The sequence below is a fragment of the Lissotriton vulgaris genome, unplaced genomic scaffold, assembly GCF_964263255.1.
Source record: "Lissotriton vulgaris unplaced genomic scaffold, aLisVul1.2 SCAFFOLD_1827, whole genome shotgun sequence".
In the NCBI taxonomy this organism is placed as follows: Eukaryota; Metazoa; Chordata; class Amphibia; order Caudata; family Salamandridae; genus Lissotriton; species Lissotriton vulgaris.
Genome location: NW_028243189.1, coordinates 69,921 through 86,098, shown reverse-complemented (window position 1 = coordinate 86,098; position 16,178 = coordinate 69,921). Strand labels below are relative to the sequence as shown.

The 16,178-nt window shown below is 44.3% G+C and overlaps 1 protein-coding gene across 1 annotated transcript in view; it reads left to right on the top strand.

Moving 5' to 3' along the window:
* The window catches only part of LOC147668678 (uncharacterized), a 32,374-nt gene extending 16,453 nt beyond the window's left edge, over nt 1-15,921 (top strand). Inside the window, exon 4 of the mRNA XM_086948526.1 lies at nt 15,257-15,921. Within this exon, the coding sequence (XP_086804652.1) occupies nt 15,257-15,700 (444 nt within the window). The 3' untranslated portion in view covers nt 15,701-15,921. The remainder of the gene's footprint in view (nt 1-15,256) is intronic.
* Nucleotides 15,922-16,178: the final 257 nt, after the last annotated feature.

Here is a 16,178-nt window from a genome sequence, read left to right as displayed (position 1 = left end):
GATAATTCTTGCCTAGGTGCCTACGCTAACCATGGGTGCAACTCTGGGCAATAGCTTGCTTAATCTCCACTACGGCCCTGATAGGCCCGGGGATGCCTGGCTTCACCTTGGGGGTGCCCAGGAGGGACCATCTCACAGGGAAAGCCAGGACGGGTTCCCCAGCGGTATACAGCGCCAGGATGCCCCGAGTGATGGGGTAACAGTGCACTTTACAAGTATACATACATTTACATTTACATTTAGACAAGGCTAGTGTTGCTCATCCACCATCAAGCAATGTGGCTAAAACTACATCCTCCAGAATTGCAATATTCCAGCTAGTATTGCTCATCCTCCCCATCAGCCTGTATTACTTATCTAACATCCACCAGCATTCCCAGTACTCCAGCCAGCATTGGTCATCCTAGCTGCCAGTATTGCTCATTCACCATCCGCAAGTATTGCCAATGCTTAAGCCAGTATTGTTCATCCCCATCAGCCAGTATTACATAACTACCTTCCACCAGTAATGTCAATATGCCACCCAATATTGCTCACCCACCATCTGTGCATATTGCCAGTACTCCAGCCTGTATTACGCATCTCTTATTAGCCTGTATTGCTTATTCCCAAATTAATAGTATTGATCTTCCCAAATCAATTAGTATTGCTCACCCCACATCAATGATGTTCGTGCAACTGAAAATTCCAAACAAAGCAGACAGTAGAGTAGCGTAGACTGGAGCTGCGTGGAGTGTAATAGTGTTGACTGGGGTGGCATAGAGTGGAGTGGCAAAAAATTAAATAGGGTAAAGTGGAGAGGCGTATAGTGGAGTGCTAGAGAATGTAGTGGCATACAAAGGAATAGCCTATAGTGCACTGGCACACACTGAAGTGGTGTAAAATAGAGTGGCATGCAATGGAATAGCATAGAGTCTAGTGGTTTAAACTGAAGTGGCGTACAATACAATAGTGAGGTGGGGAGGAGTGGAGTGTTCTATACTGGAGTGGTGGACACTGTAGTAGCGTACAGTGGAGTGGCATACCGTACAATAGTGAACAGTGGATTGGAGTAGAGTGAAATGGCATTCAATGGAATAATGTTGATTGGAGTGGTGCACAGTCTAGTGCATAGAGTGGAGTCCTATACAGTGGAATAGCGCAGAATGGAGTGGCATAGAGTGTGGTGTAGTACAGCGGAATAGCATGGAGTGGAGTGGTATAAACTGGTGTGGCATATATTATAGTAGTGTACAGTAGAGTACCATACAGTGAACTAGCATGGAGTGGATTGGCATGCCGTTGAGTGGCATACATTGCAGTAGTGTACAGTGGAGTGGTGAACATTGTTGTGATGTAGAGTGTCATAGAATAGAGTGGAATAGCATAGAGTGGAATGGTGTAGAGTGGTGTGTAGTAGATTGGAACAGCATGGTGTGCAGTAGCATGCAGAGTTGGGTAAAGCGGAGTGCTGTACATTGGACTAGCATAAATAATAGTGTCTTAGACTGTAGTTGCACACACAGGAATAGCGTATAATGCACTGGCAGAGTGAAGTGGGGTTCAGTGAAGCGGCGTACCCTGGAGGGGTGTAGAATTGAATGGCGCAGAGTGGAGTGGAGTTGAGTACAGTGGAATAGCAGAAAGTAGAATGGTTTTGTAGACTTAGCCCTTCCTGCAGGGTCATCGTGAAACATTTTGCCTTCTGGTCCTGTTTTCATAACCCATTTGCGTTGGGTTTTTGGACTCTGCACACTTTACCACTGCTAACCCATGCTAAACTGCTTGTGCTCTCTCCTTTAAACATGTTATAATTGACTTTCACCCATTTGACACATGTATTTTCTTGTAAGTCCCCAGGAAAGTGACACTCAATGTCCCAGGGCCTGTACATTAAGTGCTATTAGTGGGCCTACAGCATTTATTGTGCTCCCCACTTAAGTAGACCTTTCAAACATGTCTCAGACCTGCCATTGCAGCCTGTGTGCGCTGTTTTAAATTGCCATTGTGACCTAGCAAAATAAACCTTTTGCCAGCCCCAAACCTAGTGGGCCTACAGCATAGTGGACAGGGCGCAGTATATTTAAAAAGGTGGACATGTACTTAATTTTTTTTAACATGTGCTGGTAGTTAATGTAGTGTGGTAACTGAGGTTTTATCTGTAGCCCCTTGGATGCCTCCTAACAATACCGTCTATAGACACTTCGGATACAAATAAATTAATCAAAACATCCCAGTTTTGAAAAAGCATCAACAAGGAAAAGGGGCTGATATGATCCCAGTTTTCCTTCTGTTCCTGCCACTGTATTTGTGATCTCTCAACCCAGGTGTCGCAAAGGCAGTGCCAGGGGTTGCAAGGATCAAGCCAGGGGTTGTAGCTGTGACCCCTGGTGACCCCTAAATGACGGCCATTGCTATTTGCATATTAGAGTGCATCTTAAACATTGAGCAGCAATTTTAAGTGTAAAGCCATTTTCGTGATTCGCAAACTGTGGTTTTATAGGCACAAAAAACTGAACGCTAAATTTTCCTAGCAAGTAAATCTTTTACTGAGAATGAGATGTGGGAAAGCCCTCACAGATTGGGAGCATTCTAAAATATATGTCATTGTGGCTATTCACAAACATTTCCTCAGCCAACTTCTACCCTAGGAAAAGGTCAGAGATTTACAAGAGCATTAGTAAATCCATTCCAGGATAGGAACAGTGGTGTCTCCTACGCTAAGGTGGAGGAGCATTCCCCCACTGCTCATAGAGCAGTGTAAAAGGAAAAATAAAATGATCATAACAGAAATTATTATCATTTTATTTTTAGTATTTTCCAGTCAGGTTAGGGCAAGGCGGGGCTGGGTTCCTGTAATGTTGAGGAAGGAGGAGAGATTACTGCACTTTAAAAAAAAAATTATGTTTATTGACATCTTCAAAACATTTATATCACAACTGCACGATTTTTATCACCTTTGTAACCATTTGCCTCTTTTGGCTCAACAAGCATGCACAACATAACAACATCAGTGTATATCTTACACATGAATGTCTGACAAAATGTTGATATACAAAATATCGGCATACGAAAATTTCGCAACAAAAATATCGATGTCAACAATATCAACATCATATCTTCAATAAGTTAAGTACAAAAATATTGAGAAAAAAATATCGATGTCAAAAGTATTGTAATTAAAATATATTGTTTTTTTAGTTGAAAAAATATGTAAAATAAATTAAATAATACTTTTAAAAGTAATAAACATAGTTAAAAATATGTTATTATATTTAAAATTAATAATTAATATACATCATTTAATAAAAAAATTAATTACACATATACATATAATACATAATATACACTTACTTAATAATACCGTTTAATAATTATTATAATAACTTATAAATAATAAAACATATTATTAATTAAAAATACATCTTTATACATAAAATATTAATATAAATACAAATTAATAAAAATGTAAAACAAATTTAAAAAAGTAAGGAAATGTTGGATAGCGTAGGGGTAAAATTACTATTCCCACTCCAAAGAGTGCAACGGTAGGGAAACTGATGGATAGTGTAAGGGTAATAATACTATTCCAACTCCAGAGAGTGCAACAGTAGGGAAGTGTTAGATAGCGTAGGGGTAAAAATTACTATTCCAACTCCAGAGAGTGCAACTGTAGGGAAAGTATCGGATAGCGTAGGGGTAAAAATTACTATTCCAACTCCAGAGAGTGCAACAGTAGGGAAAGTGTTGGATAGCGTAGAAGTTAAAAATAACATACTTATAAATAAATTAATATTTTAAACTATTGAAAAAAATAATTATTAAATAAAATTAAACTATTTACAAATACCAATACATAATTATTAAAAACATAATTACCAATGAATAATTAAGTAACAATAAATGAATAATAAATACCAATTTATAATAATGAATTACTAAATTGTAATTAATTAACAATAATATAATTAGCAAAAACAATTAATGAAAATAAATTATTACTCAATTACATTTAGTTACTTCCCACACTATTCCCGTATAAACCATGACCCGCTACAGAAAATAATGATCAATTAATCAATTAATAAAAATTAATTACCAATTATTAAAAATCAATTACCAATTAACAATTAATTATCAATAATATAATTAGCAAAAACAATTAATAAAAATTAATTATTACTTAATTACATTTAAATTGCTTCCCACCTTATTCCCCTATGAACTCATAACCTGCTACAGAAAATAATTATCAATTAATCAATTATTTAAAATGAATTACCAATTAATAAAAAAGAATTACCAATTCATTAAAATGAATTTATGATTCCTAAAAATTAATAATTCATTTAGTATAATTAAATTACTTCCCACCCAATTCCCCTATAAATCCACAACCCGCTACGGTACTAAAATACAAAATGTACTTAAATTACATTAAAAAAACATATTAAATACAGAATAATATACATAAAAATCATATAAAAATTGATATTAGTAACATCGATATTACTAACATCGATAGTAACAAAATCGATATTACTTACCTTCGAAATTCTGTCCCTCGATATTAAAAAAATAGATATGACTTACCTTCTATATTCTGTCCCTTCGATATTAAAACATGGACATTATTGTAGGTCGATATTAAAAAATCTATATTTTGTCTGCCTACCCTTACACATGCTGCACTTTTGACATTCCTGTTGCGTTCCCTGCCCTCTGTAGCATGTCTCAACCCCAACCATATTCCACGGTGTTCAGCGTAATGACACATATTACATGTTGTGATAATGTACCTTATTGCGCTGTGTAGTGCAACATTTTGCTCCTAACTTGCTTGTGTGGCAGGGCCATCCTGTTGCCATAGGTATTCCCTCAGTGGTTACCATATGTCTTTTGGGCAAGATATCATGGCCTGGAGTTCTGCGAATAGCTCACTTGTGGAGTCACTGTGCATCATGCTCTTAACCTAGCTTTTGACCATGGGTTTCTGTTCACTGCCCCATCACATGACTATTTCACCTTTAGCCAGTAGCATTGCCATTGCTATGAATCTGTGCATTCTCTTGGGTATCTTTTCTGCATAACCTAGTAAGGTTATTAATGGGGAGCGAGTCAGATGTAGCTCAGTCATCTGTTGCTCCTCCCTTAATATGTCATGCCAGTATGAAGCTATTATGGTGCACGTCGATGTCATGTGTGTGAATGAAGCCGCGTGCAAGTTACACTTAGTACAGTGTCCAAATCTAGTGTTGTGTATATGGACCATCTGCCATGGCGTGATGTAGGCCATTTTTAGGATCCTAAAATGAATCAGTGTATGTCTATGGTTGCCGGAGACTAGCTTTGTTTGTTTGCAGCAACTTTTCCAAATTTTGTCAGTGAGTGGTTGCCCCAGATTGACAGCTCAAGTGTCCCCTACTTTGGTGTTATGCTGTGGCATGAGCGCCAAACAGGCTTTGTATAATAGGGAAATGATGTGCTCTCCACTGTGGTCTGTAATTACTAGTGTAGGTGGTGTGAGTTCCTTTGATTCGATGGGATAAGTGGGTATAGCATCTCTAAGCGCTCCCTGTATATGGGCCAGGATAAAGTGGTCCATGAACAAAGCTGCTGAAAACCGGGGGTCTTCTGTGCGGGAGAATGCATGTCCATTAGGGAACAAGTCACCAATGGTACTTCTACCCAATCGCTAAAGGGTGCATCTAGTTAGCATGTCTAATGTAGGGGAGAGCTATGGGTTGGCAATTATTGATAGCATTGGAGATTACAGCGTTATCTCTTCTAATTTTCTAAGTAGCCGCATTCATGCCAAGCACGTATTGTTCACTGTTTGAATGCCGTGGGGGTCTCGTGACAACCAGTTGGCAACAGTGAGTTTAATGGGGTAGGGTCGGCCAAGTCCCTCTCCAGCTTCGCGTGTGGCACACATGCGTCAGGGTGGTACCAGAGCCAGGAGCAGCACACTGTGCCACCAAGTAATACAGTTGTACATCAGGCATCCCAAATCATACCCTTTCGTATGGCAAAGTCAGTGTGTTCCAGCTTACTGTGTGTTGTTTCCCACCCTACACCAGTTTTATCAATAACATACATATCTGCATGAAGAATGCATTCAGAAGTGGAATGGGAATGTTTTGGAAAAGGTAGAGCAGACGGGGTAGAACCACCATCTTGATAATGGCTATGCGCCACGCCATGGACAGTGGCAATTAAATCCAATGCTCCACCTGTGTTTGGAGTTTTTCCATTGCTGGGCTATAATTCAGCCTCAGTATCTGCTCCTTGGCCCTGTGGAGGTGCATGCCTAAGTATTTGTTCTCTGTCTCGTACCACTGGATTGGGAACTCCCCACATGCCCTGTTATGTACTTCTGGTACAAAAGGGGGTGGTGATGGACGGAGCATCTGAGCCAATCAAACACTCACACCCAGTCAACAGATCTGGGTTTAATCCATCACCGTTCTTTAGCCCACTCTGCCACCCCAGTTCAGACATGGCCATATGCAAATGAGTCCGACCCTGTGCCTCATGGGAACAGTCAGCCCGAACTGCCAAGCCATGCCTTCCCTGGAGCGGATTCAAGCTTCCTAGGACCGGTTTCTGGCATTACAGCCGCCTTCAGCCAGGCTTGCTTGAATTCAGTGGCAAAGTGAGCAAGGTACCCACGTCTGAGCATACCCTGCCAACTTATGGTGAACAAAGCGGTACAAAAGGAGATGGTGATGGCCGGAGCATCTGAACCAATCAAACACTCACACCCAGTCAACAGATCTGGGTTTAATCCATCACCATTCTTTACCCACTCTGCCACCCCAGTTCAGACATGGCCATATGCAAATCAGTCTGACCCTGTGCCTCATGGGAACAGTTCAGCCCGAACTGCCAAGCCATGCCTTCCCTGGAGCGGATTCAAGCTTCCTAGGACCGGTTTCTGGCATTACAGCCGTCTTCAGCCAGGCTTGCTTGAATCCAGTGGCAAAGTGAGCAAGGGACTCACGTCTAAGCATACCCTGCCAACTTATGGCGAACAAAGCGGTACAAAAGGGGGTGCTGATGGACGGAGCATCTGAACCAATGAAACACTCACACCCAGCCAACAGATCTGGGTTTAATCCATCACTGTTCTTTAGCCCACTCTGCCACCCCAGTTCAGACATGGCCATATGCAAATCAGTCTGACCCTGTGCCTCATGGGAACAGTCCAGCACGAACTACCAAGCCATGCCTTCCCTGGACCGGATTCAAGCTTCCTAGGACCGGTTTATGGCATTGCAGCCGTCTTCAGCCAGGCTTGCTTGAATTCAGTGGCAAAGTGAGCAAGGGACTCGCGTCTGAGCATACCCTGCCAACTTATGGCGAACAAAGCGGTACAAAAGCCCAAAACCAGTGAAAGCCCGAAACCGGTCCTTGGATGCTTTTTATCAGTCCAGGGAGGACCTGGCTTGGCAATTCGGGCTGGACTGTTCCCATGGAGCACAGGGTCAAGACTGATTTGCATATGGCTGGGTTCAAACTGGATTGGCATGGTGAGCAAAAAAACGATGGATTTAGGCCCAAATCTCTGTACTGGGGTGAATGTATGACATTGTTCTGCATTCTGTCCATCACCTGTTGTTTTGCATTTGTCACCCCGAGTGGAACGGGTATGCTCAGACGTGAGTCCTGTGCTCTCCATGCCACTGGAATCAAGCTATCCAGGCTGATGAGGGCTGAAAGCCTGAAACCGGTCCTTGGATGCTTGTTTCCTGGCTTGGCAGTTCGGGCTGGACTGTTCCCATGGGGCACTGGGTCAAGACTGATTTGCATATGGCTGGGTTTAAACTGGAATGGCATGGTGAGCAAAAAAACGATGGATTTAGGCCCAGATCTCTGTACTGAGGTGAACGTATGACATTGTTCTGCATTCTGTCCATCACCTGTTGTTTTTGCTGTTATGTACTTGCATCAAAGGTAATATCCCTGACGTTTCCCAATTGATGTGGGGCCCAGACAAAGTCCCAAACCTTTCAATTTCCACCAGTATTAGTGGGAGATTGGTGGCCGGCAACCTAACGTACAGTACCACATCATCAGCATATAAGGTTACCAGCAGCGGGCCATGCTTAAACAGAAGCCCACTATTCAGATGTCTTTTTGCAAGTAACGAATCAAAGGGTCCATTGCGATTATGAACAATAATGGGGATAATGGACAACCCTGTCTTGTGCCTTGAGATATAGGGAAAGGCTCCATGATTGTGCTGTTATACCAGATACGGGCTCAAGGTGCTACATGCAGCAGTTTGATCAATGCAATGAAGCCCTTCAGTATGCCCATTTTGTCCAGTACTGCGCGCAAAAAGGGCCACTCCACCAAATCAAAGCTTTTTAAGAATCCAAAAAGGCAACATCCGTCCAGACTTTTGGGTCTATTCTGTTGACTACCAAGAAGAAGGTCCTCAAGTTTAGAGCTGTGGACCTATGTTTTATAAATCAGGTCTACTAGTGCTATAATCTGCTCCATAAGTAGGACCAGCCGAGTGGGCAGCATCTTGGCTAATATTTTGTAATCGAAGTTTAGCAATGAGAGCGGGCGGTATGAGACACATTTTCCAGATCCTTTCCTGGTTTTGCTATACGGATAACTACCGCCTCTCTGAACGAAGGGGGCAGAGTTCCCTTGTTTAGCGCCTCCGCATATACCTCCTGGAGGTGGGGGCCAAGAGAGTTTTATAGGCTTTGTAAGGCTCTGGGGAATCCATCTAGGCCCGGAGCTTTGGAACCGTCCATGCCGTTTATGGACAGCTCTATCTCATCGGTGGAGAAGGGTTTGCTTAAGAATTGTTGTTGGGCATTAGGTAGGCAGACCATAGCTATCTCATTTAGGTATGTCTTAATTTCCTCCTGACTGTTGATGGCTCTCGTAGTGTAAAGGTCAGTGTAGTATTGCAGTAGTGCTTGCTCTATGGCTGAAGTACCAGTGGCTAGTGCCATCTTGTCTCTGCAACTTGGTGATGCAGCTCTGGCTACGATCTGGTCGGAGTAGTCACGTGAGTGTGCACCTAGGGCACTCTCCCTCGCCTTACCGTTGGGATTTTGCATATTTTCCTAAGCAGTGGGCTTCCCGCTCTGCAGCTTCAGCATATTCTGCAAGCAAGTCCACTCTGCGGCTCAAAATGTAGGGCCATCTGTATCCCCTCCCACTATATTTTCCCTGTCTAGTTTAGTAAGCTCGCCCTCTTAATTTTGCAAGTCTGCGTCACAGATCTCCCAGAACTCCAGCGTGGGTACAACTGCCGGATCCTTTCCTGGTTTCGGTATATGGATAATTACCGCCTCTCTGAACGAGGGGGGTAGAATTCCCTTGTCCAGCGCCTCCGCATATAGCTCCAGGAGGTGGGGGGCCAAGACAGTTTTATAGGCTTTGTAGAAGGTTCCGGGAAATTCATCTAGGCTGAGAGCTTTGAAACCATCCATGTCGTCTATGGCCTGCTCTATCTCATTGGTGGAGAAGGGTTTGCTTAGGAATTGTTGATGGGCATCAGGTAGCCAGACCATAGCTATCTCATTTAGGTATGTCTTAATTTCCCCCTGACTGTCGATGGCTCTCATAGTGTAAAGGTCAGTGTATTATTGCAGTAGTGCTTGCCCTATGGCTGAAGTACCAGTTGCCGCCATGCCATCTTGTCTCTGCGACTTGGTGACGCAGTTCTGGCTGCCATCTGGTCAGATTATTCGCGTGAGTGTGCCCCCAGAGCACTCTCCCTCGCCTTACTGTCTGGCTTTCATGTATTTTCCTAAGTAGTAGGCTTCTGGCATTACAGCCGTCTTCAGCCAGGCTTGCTTGAATTCAGTGGCAAAGTGAGCAAGGGACCCACGTCTGAGCATACCCTGCCAACTTATGGTGAACAAAGCGGTACAAAAGGGGATGGTGATGGCCGGAGCATCTGAACCAATCAAACACTCACACCCAGTCAACAGATCTGGGTTTAATCCATCACCGTTCTTTACCCACTCTGCCACCCCATTTCAGACATGGCCATATGCAAATCAGTCTGACCCTGTGCCTCATGGGAACAGTTCAGCCCGAACTGCCAAGCCATGCCTTCCCTGGAGCGGATTCAAGCTTCCTAGGACCGGTTTCTGGCATTACAGCCGTCTTCAGCCAGGCTTGCTTGAATCCAGTGGCAAAGTGAGCAAGGGACTCACGTCTAAGCATACCCTGCCAACTTATGGCGAACAAAGCGGTACAAAAGGGGGTGTATTTCATGTATTTTCCTAAGTAGTAGGCTTCCCGCTCTGCAGCTTCAGCATGTTCTGCAAGCAAGTCCACTCTGCGGCTCAAATATGTAGGGCAGTCTCCATCCCCTCCCACCATATTTTCCCTGTCTAGTTTAGTATGCTCGCCCTCTAATTTTGCAAGGCTGCGTCTCAAAACTCCAGTGTGGGTAGTAATCCTCATCCCTCTAATGCACTGATTAAAGGTGTCCCACAGGACTGCCTGTGATTAAACTGATCTTGTGTTGTGGGCAAAGTATTTCACTACTGCAGTGCGCAGTTCGGCCTTGAAGACTGTGTATCGCAGCACCATGGTGGGAAATCACCACTGTCTTTCAAAGCCTTCCTCTCCCGGAGCGTGTATTGTTAGGAGCACTGGAGAGTGGTCGAACAGCGCGTGAGGTAGATGTGTGACTGATTGGACCCATGGTATAGCTGAATTTGATAGCAACCAATAGTCCAGTCTCGTCCACGTATTGTATTGCTGCGCATAATGTGTGTAATCCGTGCCTCGGATGCAATTGCCTCCAGGCATCTGTCAGTGCATAGGTATGGCAGATTTCTTTTAGCAGCATGAGTGACCGGGCATGTTTACTGGGGCCATAGCAGTACTGTCAAGTTTGGGGTCTAGTAGGATATTTAGGTCTCCTCCCAGGAAGGTGTAAGGCATCTATGGAGTCTATCTGAGACTGTAAGTTGTGTAAAAGGCTTGGTCATCTGTGTTCAGGGAATAAGCATTAGCTAGAAGGACCTCGTGACCCACCAGTCTTCCCACTACCAAAATAAAGCGTCCCTCTGTATCGGTAACTGAGGAGGTATGTACAAAAGGCAATGTTTTATTTATCAAAATTGCCACTCAACAAGTGTAAGAACTATAACTCGAGAAAAAGCAGTGGGGACCCCAGGAGGTTGCAAATCTCGGTGGGTGGGCTGGTGAGAGGTGTGTTTCCTGCAAGTAAACAATGTCATCTTTGTGCTGTTGCATGTATTGGATCACCTGCCTACCCTTTTTCTGATTATTGAGACCCATTATATTCCACGTCAACAGGGTTACTGTCATGCAGCGACAGGTGTCTACCCAATGTGTCATTGTTGATGCGTTAGTAAATAGTGTAGCGTCTGCGAGCCTTTAGAGCAATGTGCTGTTACGACCATACAAAACAGAACAATAACGTCCAACATTCGAACTCCTAGTTTACCCCCCCACCCCACTCAAACCTACAGGCTGTCTGCTAGGTTTACTCCCTTTACCTTGTAGAATAAACTGTTCATTCATACTGTGCCAACGTGGCGAACAACCCCAATCGAATGTCATTGTGAAACCACTGTGGGGTTGGCAATGCCACGTGGTCCCCCCACGCATCCGTTCTCTTTATAAATCTAGCCCAACTGTGTCCTCATCCAAGCTTATACGTTATTGTCCAACATTTGAACAATATTTCAACGTACAGTTCCTGTAGAGTTCAGTGCTTACAGCTTCGTCGCTGGAATAGGTTCTCAGTTCAATCAAATTGGAACTCAGCTGGCTGAGAAAAGATCCGCGTTTGCACCCGATTGGGCACCCTGTGAGGCTATGCCAGGAGAGGCTCCACAGTTCAAATCATTCCTCTGGAATACTGCTTGCAAACGTTCTGTACATCCATAGGATTGTCGAACACCTTTGTTTTCCCGTTGACATCAACTTTGAGTCATGCAGGGTATAACATCCCGTAACGCAGGCCCAAGTTATGTAGTGTGGTTTTCAGTCCCGTGAATCTGCGTCTGGCTTCCTGCACGAGCCCGGTGAAGTCTGGATAGATGGAAATGGTTGATCCCTGCAAAGACAAATTTCCCACTTCCCTGGCGAGTCGTAGCACCGTGTCCCGGTCTTTGAAGTTCAGGAGCCTAGCCATGATGGGTCTCGTGGCAGCCAGGGTTGGGTCTCTGCCCCAGTGTTCTATGTGCACGCTTTACTATGAACCTAGATGGAAATTGCTTCGGCTCCGAACAACTCTGTCAGCAGTCTCTCGGTGAACTGATCGAGCCTTCCCATGTTGGTGAAATTGGGAACACCCATTATGCGCATGTTGTTTCTGCAACTTTTGGCTTCCAAATCTTCATTTTTAGTGCCAACTTTCTTCATGACTCTTTCCAGCGGCTCAATCCATTTTGTTGCCTGAGCTATGCCATGCTTAAGGTTCTATATACGCCAGTCTGCTATGTCTAACAGAGCTTTGTGGCTGTGCATGCGCTCACCCAGACCATCAAGTCGTTTGTCCAGGGGGTCAAATCGATTGTCTACCATCTTGAAGCCAGACCTTAGCTCCAGCAGCAGGGCATTGGTGTCTGGCAGGGTTGTCCTTGCCTTGTGCACCGGAGGATGCGCTTTCTGCCATTGTGCTGGCTTGTGCGATGCCTTGGTCCTTTGGTGCATCAAATTTCAGTTGCAGCTGTTTGCTGTCTCTACGCGTCATCCCCTCCGGGTGTAAATTGCTGCCTCAGGCCATGCCTCAGTGCGTGTGCGGCAGTGTGCTTATTGAATTGCGTGAGCGGCTGTGTGGAGTTGTCACAGGCTAAGCATGCACTAGGGGCCTCAATTGTGGGACAGTGCAGTTCCACTCTTCTTTGTAATGCGTGGAGAATAGTTCATGTGCGCCCTGTCACGCTGCAGATCAGCTCCGCCCCCAGCTCACTCTTTAGGGCCTCCGATTCTAAGAGCGTCGCTCTCCTAACCCCATGTGTCTTACACCTCAGTGCACAGCGGGTGGCCTCTCGCCTGCCGGTGCATCGCAGCTCTCGAATCAGAGAGGCGGGGCTGGTCTGCACACTTACCGATCACTGCATGCTCCTGCAGACCGATTCTGAATGTGGCAGTCCAGTTGATGTTACGCCCTGGAAAGAGCCTGCCGCACCCCAGGTGCCATGTTGCTTGCGGACGCTTTCGTCGTCAAACAGGCTTTGGAGCAACTCTGTGGGGCATAATTGGGATCATGTGGTGCTCCGATTGTTCCGACTTGCGATCAACTGCTGTTTTCAGGCATTTGTATGGTTTTGATGCCGCATTTCATGCACGATGCACAGGGGTTCTATGGAGCTTCAGTCCAAGTGCCCATTGCAGTAGCTGGTCAGGTCACGCCCCCTAGTTACTGCACCTTAAGTGCACATGACTGTTTGCCTGGCCATATTAGACTGGCCAAACAGTCATGCGCACTTTGCATGTCCTCCACACAGCCTGGGTGGAGAACATGCACAGGCTGTCAGTCCCTGTCTGAGCGCCGAACCACAGTGCTCATATCAGTTGCGAGGCTGCTGCCATGGTGCCAGCAGCATTGTGATTGAATTTGGGAAGCTGGTTGCTGTACGGAGCCAGCAAAACAACAAGGTTGAAGAAGAGGCTGCGGCTGGTTAAGGGCAACGAGCAGGTAAATCTTTTTTTTCTAACCCTCCCTGACCTTGCCCCCCTAACCACCGTTACCTATAAGTCACCACTGGATGGGTATAGTAATAGAGCAATACTTCTACAAACGGCTGGGAATGTAGGCATAGGGGCTTCTCACAAAGGAGAAATATTCTCCCAATGGGCACAAACATTTTTGAAAGTGCAGATGCTTTCATGCGAGACAGTTGCCTGTGCGAAATTGTATACTATGCATATGTATGGATGTAGAACTACTGTCTCATATTAGTAAACAAGAAATCACAAATATCTTCTGCCTCACATGTGTACTCCTGAAAACCTTAGTTAATTACCAAAAATGACATGTTTACTCCAATGTTAATAATAATATCCTCACTGAGTTATAAGAGTTGTTTTTAATATCTGTCCCAGTTTGTACTTTCAGTACTATTAAGTAACATTCATAATATTCTTGCAACGGAAATACATAAACAGGAGAAACTTAGCTTCTAGATACATTGAAATTAGTAAATAACAGAAAGTACATGCAACCATTTACAGCTCTTTCTATTATTTAACCCCTTGTCTGCTGATGACGGAACCGCTCCATCATCAGCTGCGGTGGCGCTGTGCTGATGACGGAGCGGTTCCGTCATGGTCCGCTCGCTGCTCATGCGCTGCGTGAATTCCGCGCCTGCGCTGAGCGTTCTATTGAGCGGGGCGGGCCATGACGGAACCGCTCCGTCATAAGCACAGCGCCACCGACGCTGGTGACGGAGCGGTTCCGTCACCAGCATGCGGCCGCCGCGTGGCCGCCCCGCCCCCTTAGCATTGCGGCGGAATAGCCTCAGTGAAGGGGTTAATAAGTGTTGTCAGAGCAACTTTTCCCTTCTGCACCCTTGTGAGCATAATAGGCTTAGCGTTGAGGACACAGCACCCATAAATGATCTGCTTAGATCTATGGCACCTTATGTGGTTTCTGATCTCATTGACCAGGGCATCAACTGTGTCATCAATGCCAACATTTTTGGTGTTGCAAAACTTGGAAAATAGTAGCTGTGCTTAAAACGGTGTAACCTGTTTATGGGAATATGAAATTAAAAAACATGAAAAACTAAAAGACAAACCCTTCATGTCATTTAACTGTTCATACGCTGCATGTAGATGTATGAAAATGGTATTCTCTTGCATGCTGTTACTCTTCCCAAATTCAGGGCCAGTACTACATTAAGACAAGTAGGGGCATTTGCATTACTGTGCCATCACAATTGCCATTTGAGGGTGCTGAATTATACCAAGAGATCTCACAAATTACAGTTTTGCTACAGGAGAGGGAGCCCCAAAGTAGGAAAATATAATTTTAACTAAAGCTCTGAGAATCCTTGCACTAGAACTGCCGAAATGTGCAGAAATTGGTGTGGTTCAAATGAGACACATGCTTGTTCTTTAAAGGTTCTGTATTGTGCATGTCATTACGTCACTGATCACCTGATAAACATGATGATTGTGCATTCTGCATGTCCATTGTGGATGCTTCTATTTGTTAAATAACTGGGCTTTACACTAAACAGATTTCATTTGTTTTAGTGAACCATAAACTGACCATCTCTCCATCTTGTTTTCTTTCTTTTCTCACTAGGGAAAAGAATGTGAAGGAACGGGTGGAGTTCGAAAAGACCTCCTCAGACAAAAGCAAGACCATGGACAAGACAAAGAACAAGATAAGGGCCATGGTCATCAAGAAGGACAAGGAATCAGTCCAGGCAAAGAAAAAGACCATGGAGCAGGCCAACGTCATGGCCAGGAACAGGGGCAAGAAGGAGTTCGAGGAACATGCCAAGGAGTAGCACAGGGACATGGTCAGGGAAAAAATGAAGGATGTGACCAGGGAAAAGACGAGGGTTATGGACATGGGAAAGACCAGGGGAAAGACCAGGGACATGGTCGGGGAAAAGCTGACCAGATGCAAGGCTATGGAGACAAAGTAGGAAAGGGCCAAGCAGATGACAAGGGTAAGGGTCAAGAACATGAACAAGAAGGAAAGTGCCAGGGTAAAGACAAGGGTCAAAAGCAGGGAAAGTAACTAAGGAAATTTCTAAGAAGGGAAGGTGACAAGTGATCCAGAAAACAAAAGCCTTCATCTATCAATGCATGTTGTACCACATAGGCATTCAATATGCCTCTCTTCAATTAAACAGCCTTAAAACTATGCAATCCTGTTCTATCTTGGTATTAAGATTTGAGATTGTTAAAATGAATACAGTTGCAATGTATACTTTAAAATAAATGCATGACTCAATAATCACCTCATCAGTGCATTTTGTGCAAAAAATACATTATCATTGATTTGTAAAAACATTCTTTCTACAATGATGCAGAGCATTACAGCAAAGAATTGCATTGTCAACACATGGAACATATTGCTTACTTTTTAAGATGGGTTTAACTTCCTTTCAATAGTCCAGAAAACTAAGACTCATCAAAATCAGATCTACCTGGATGATTTTCATCCACACCATGGTTCACTTCAAGCGGTTGGGAAGACAATGCTTTTGATTTGA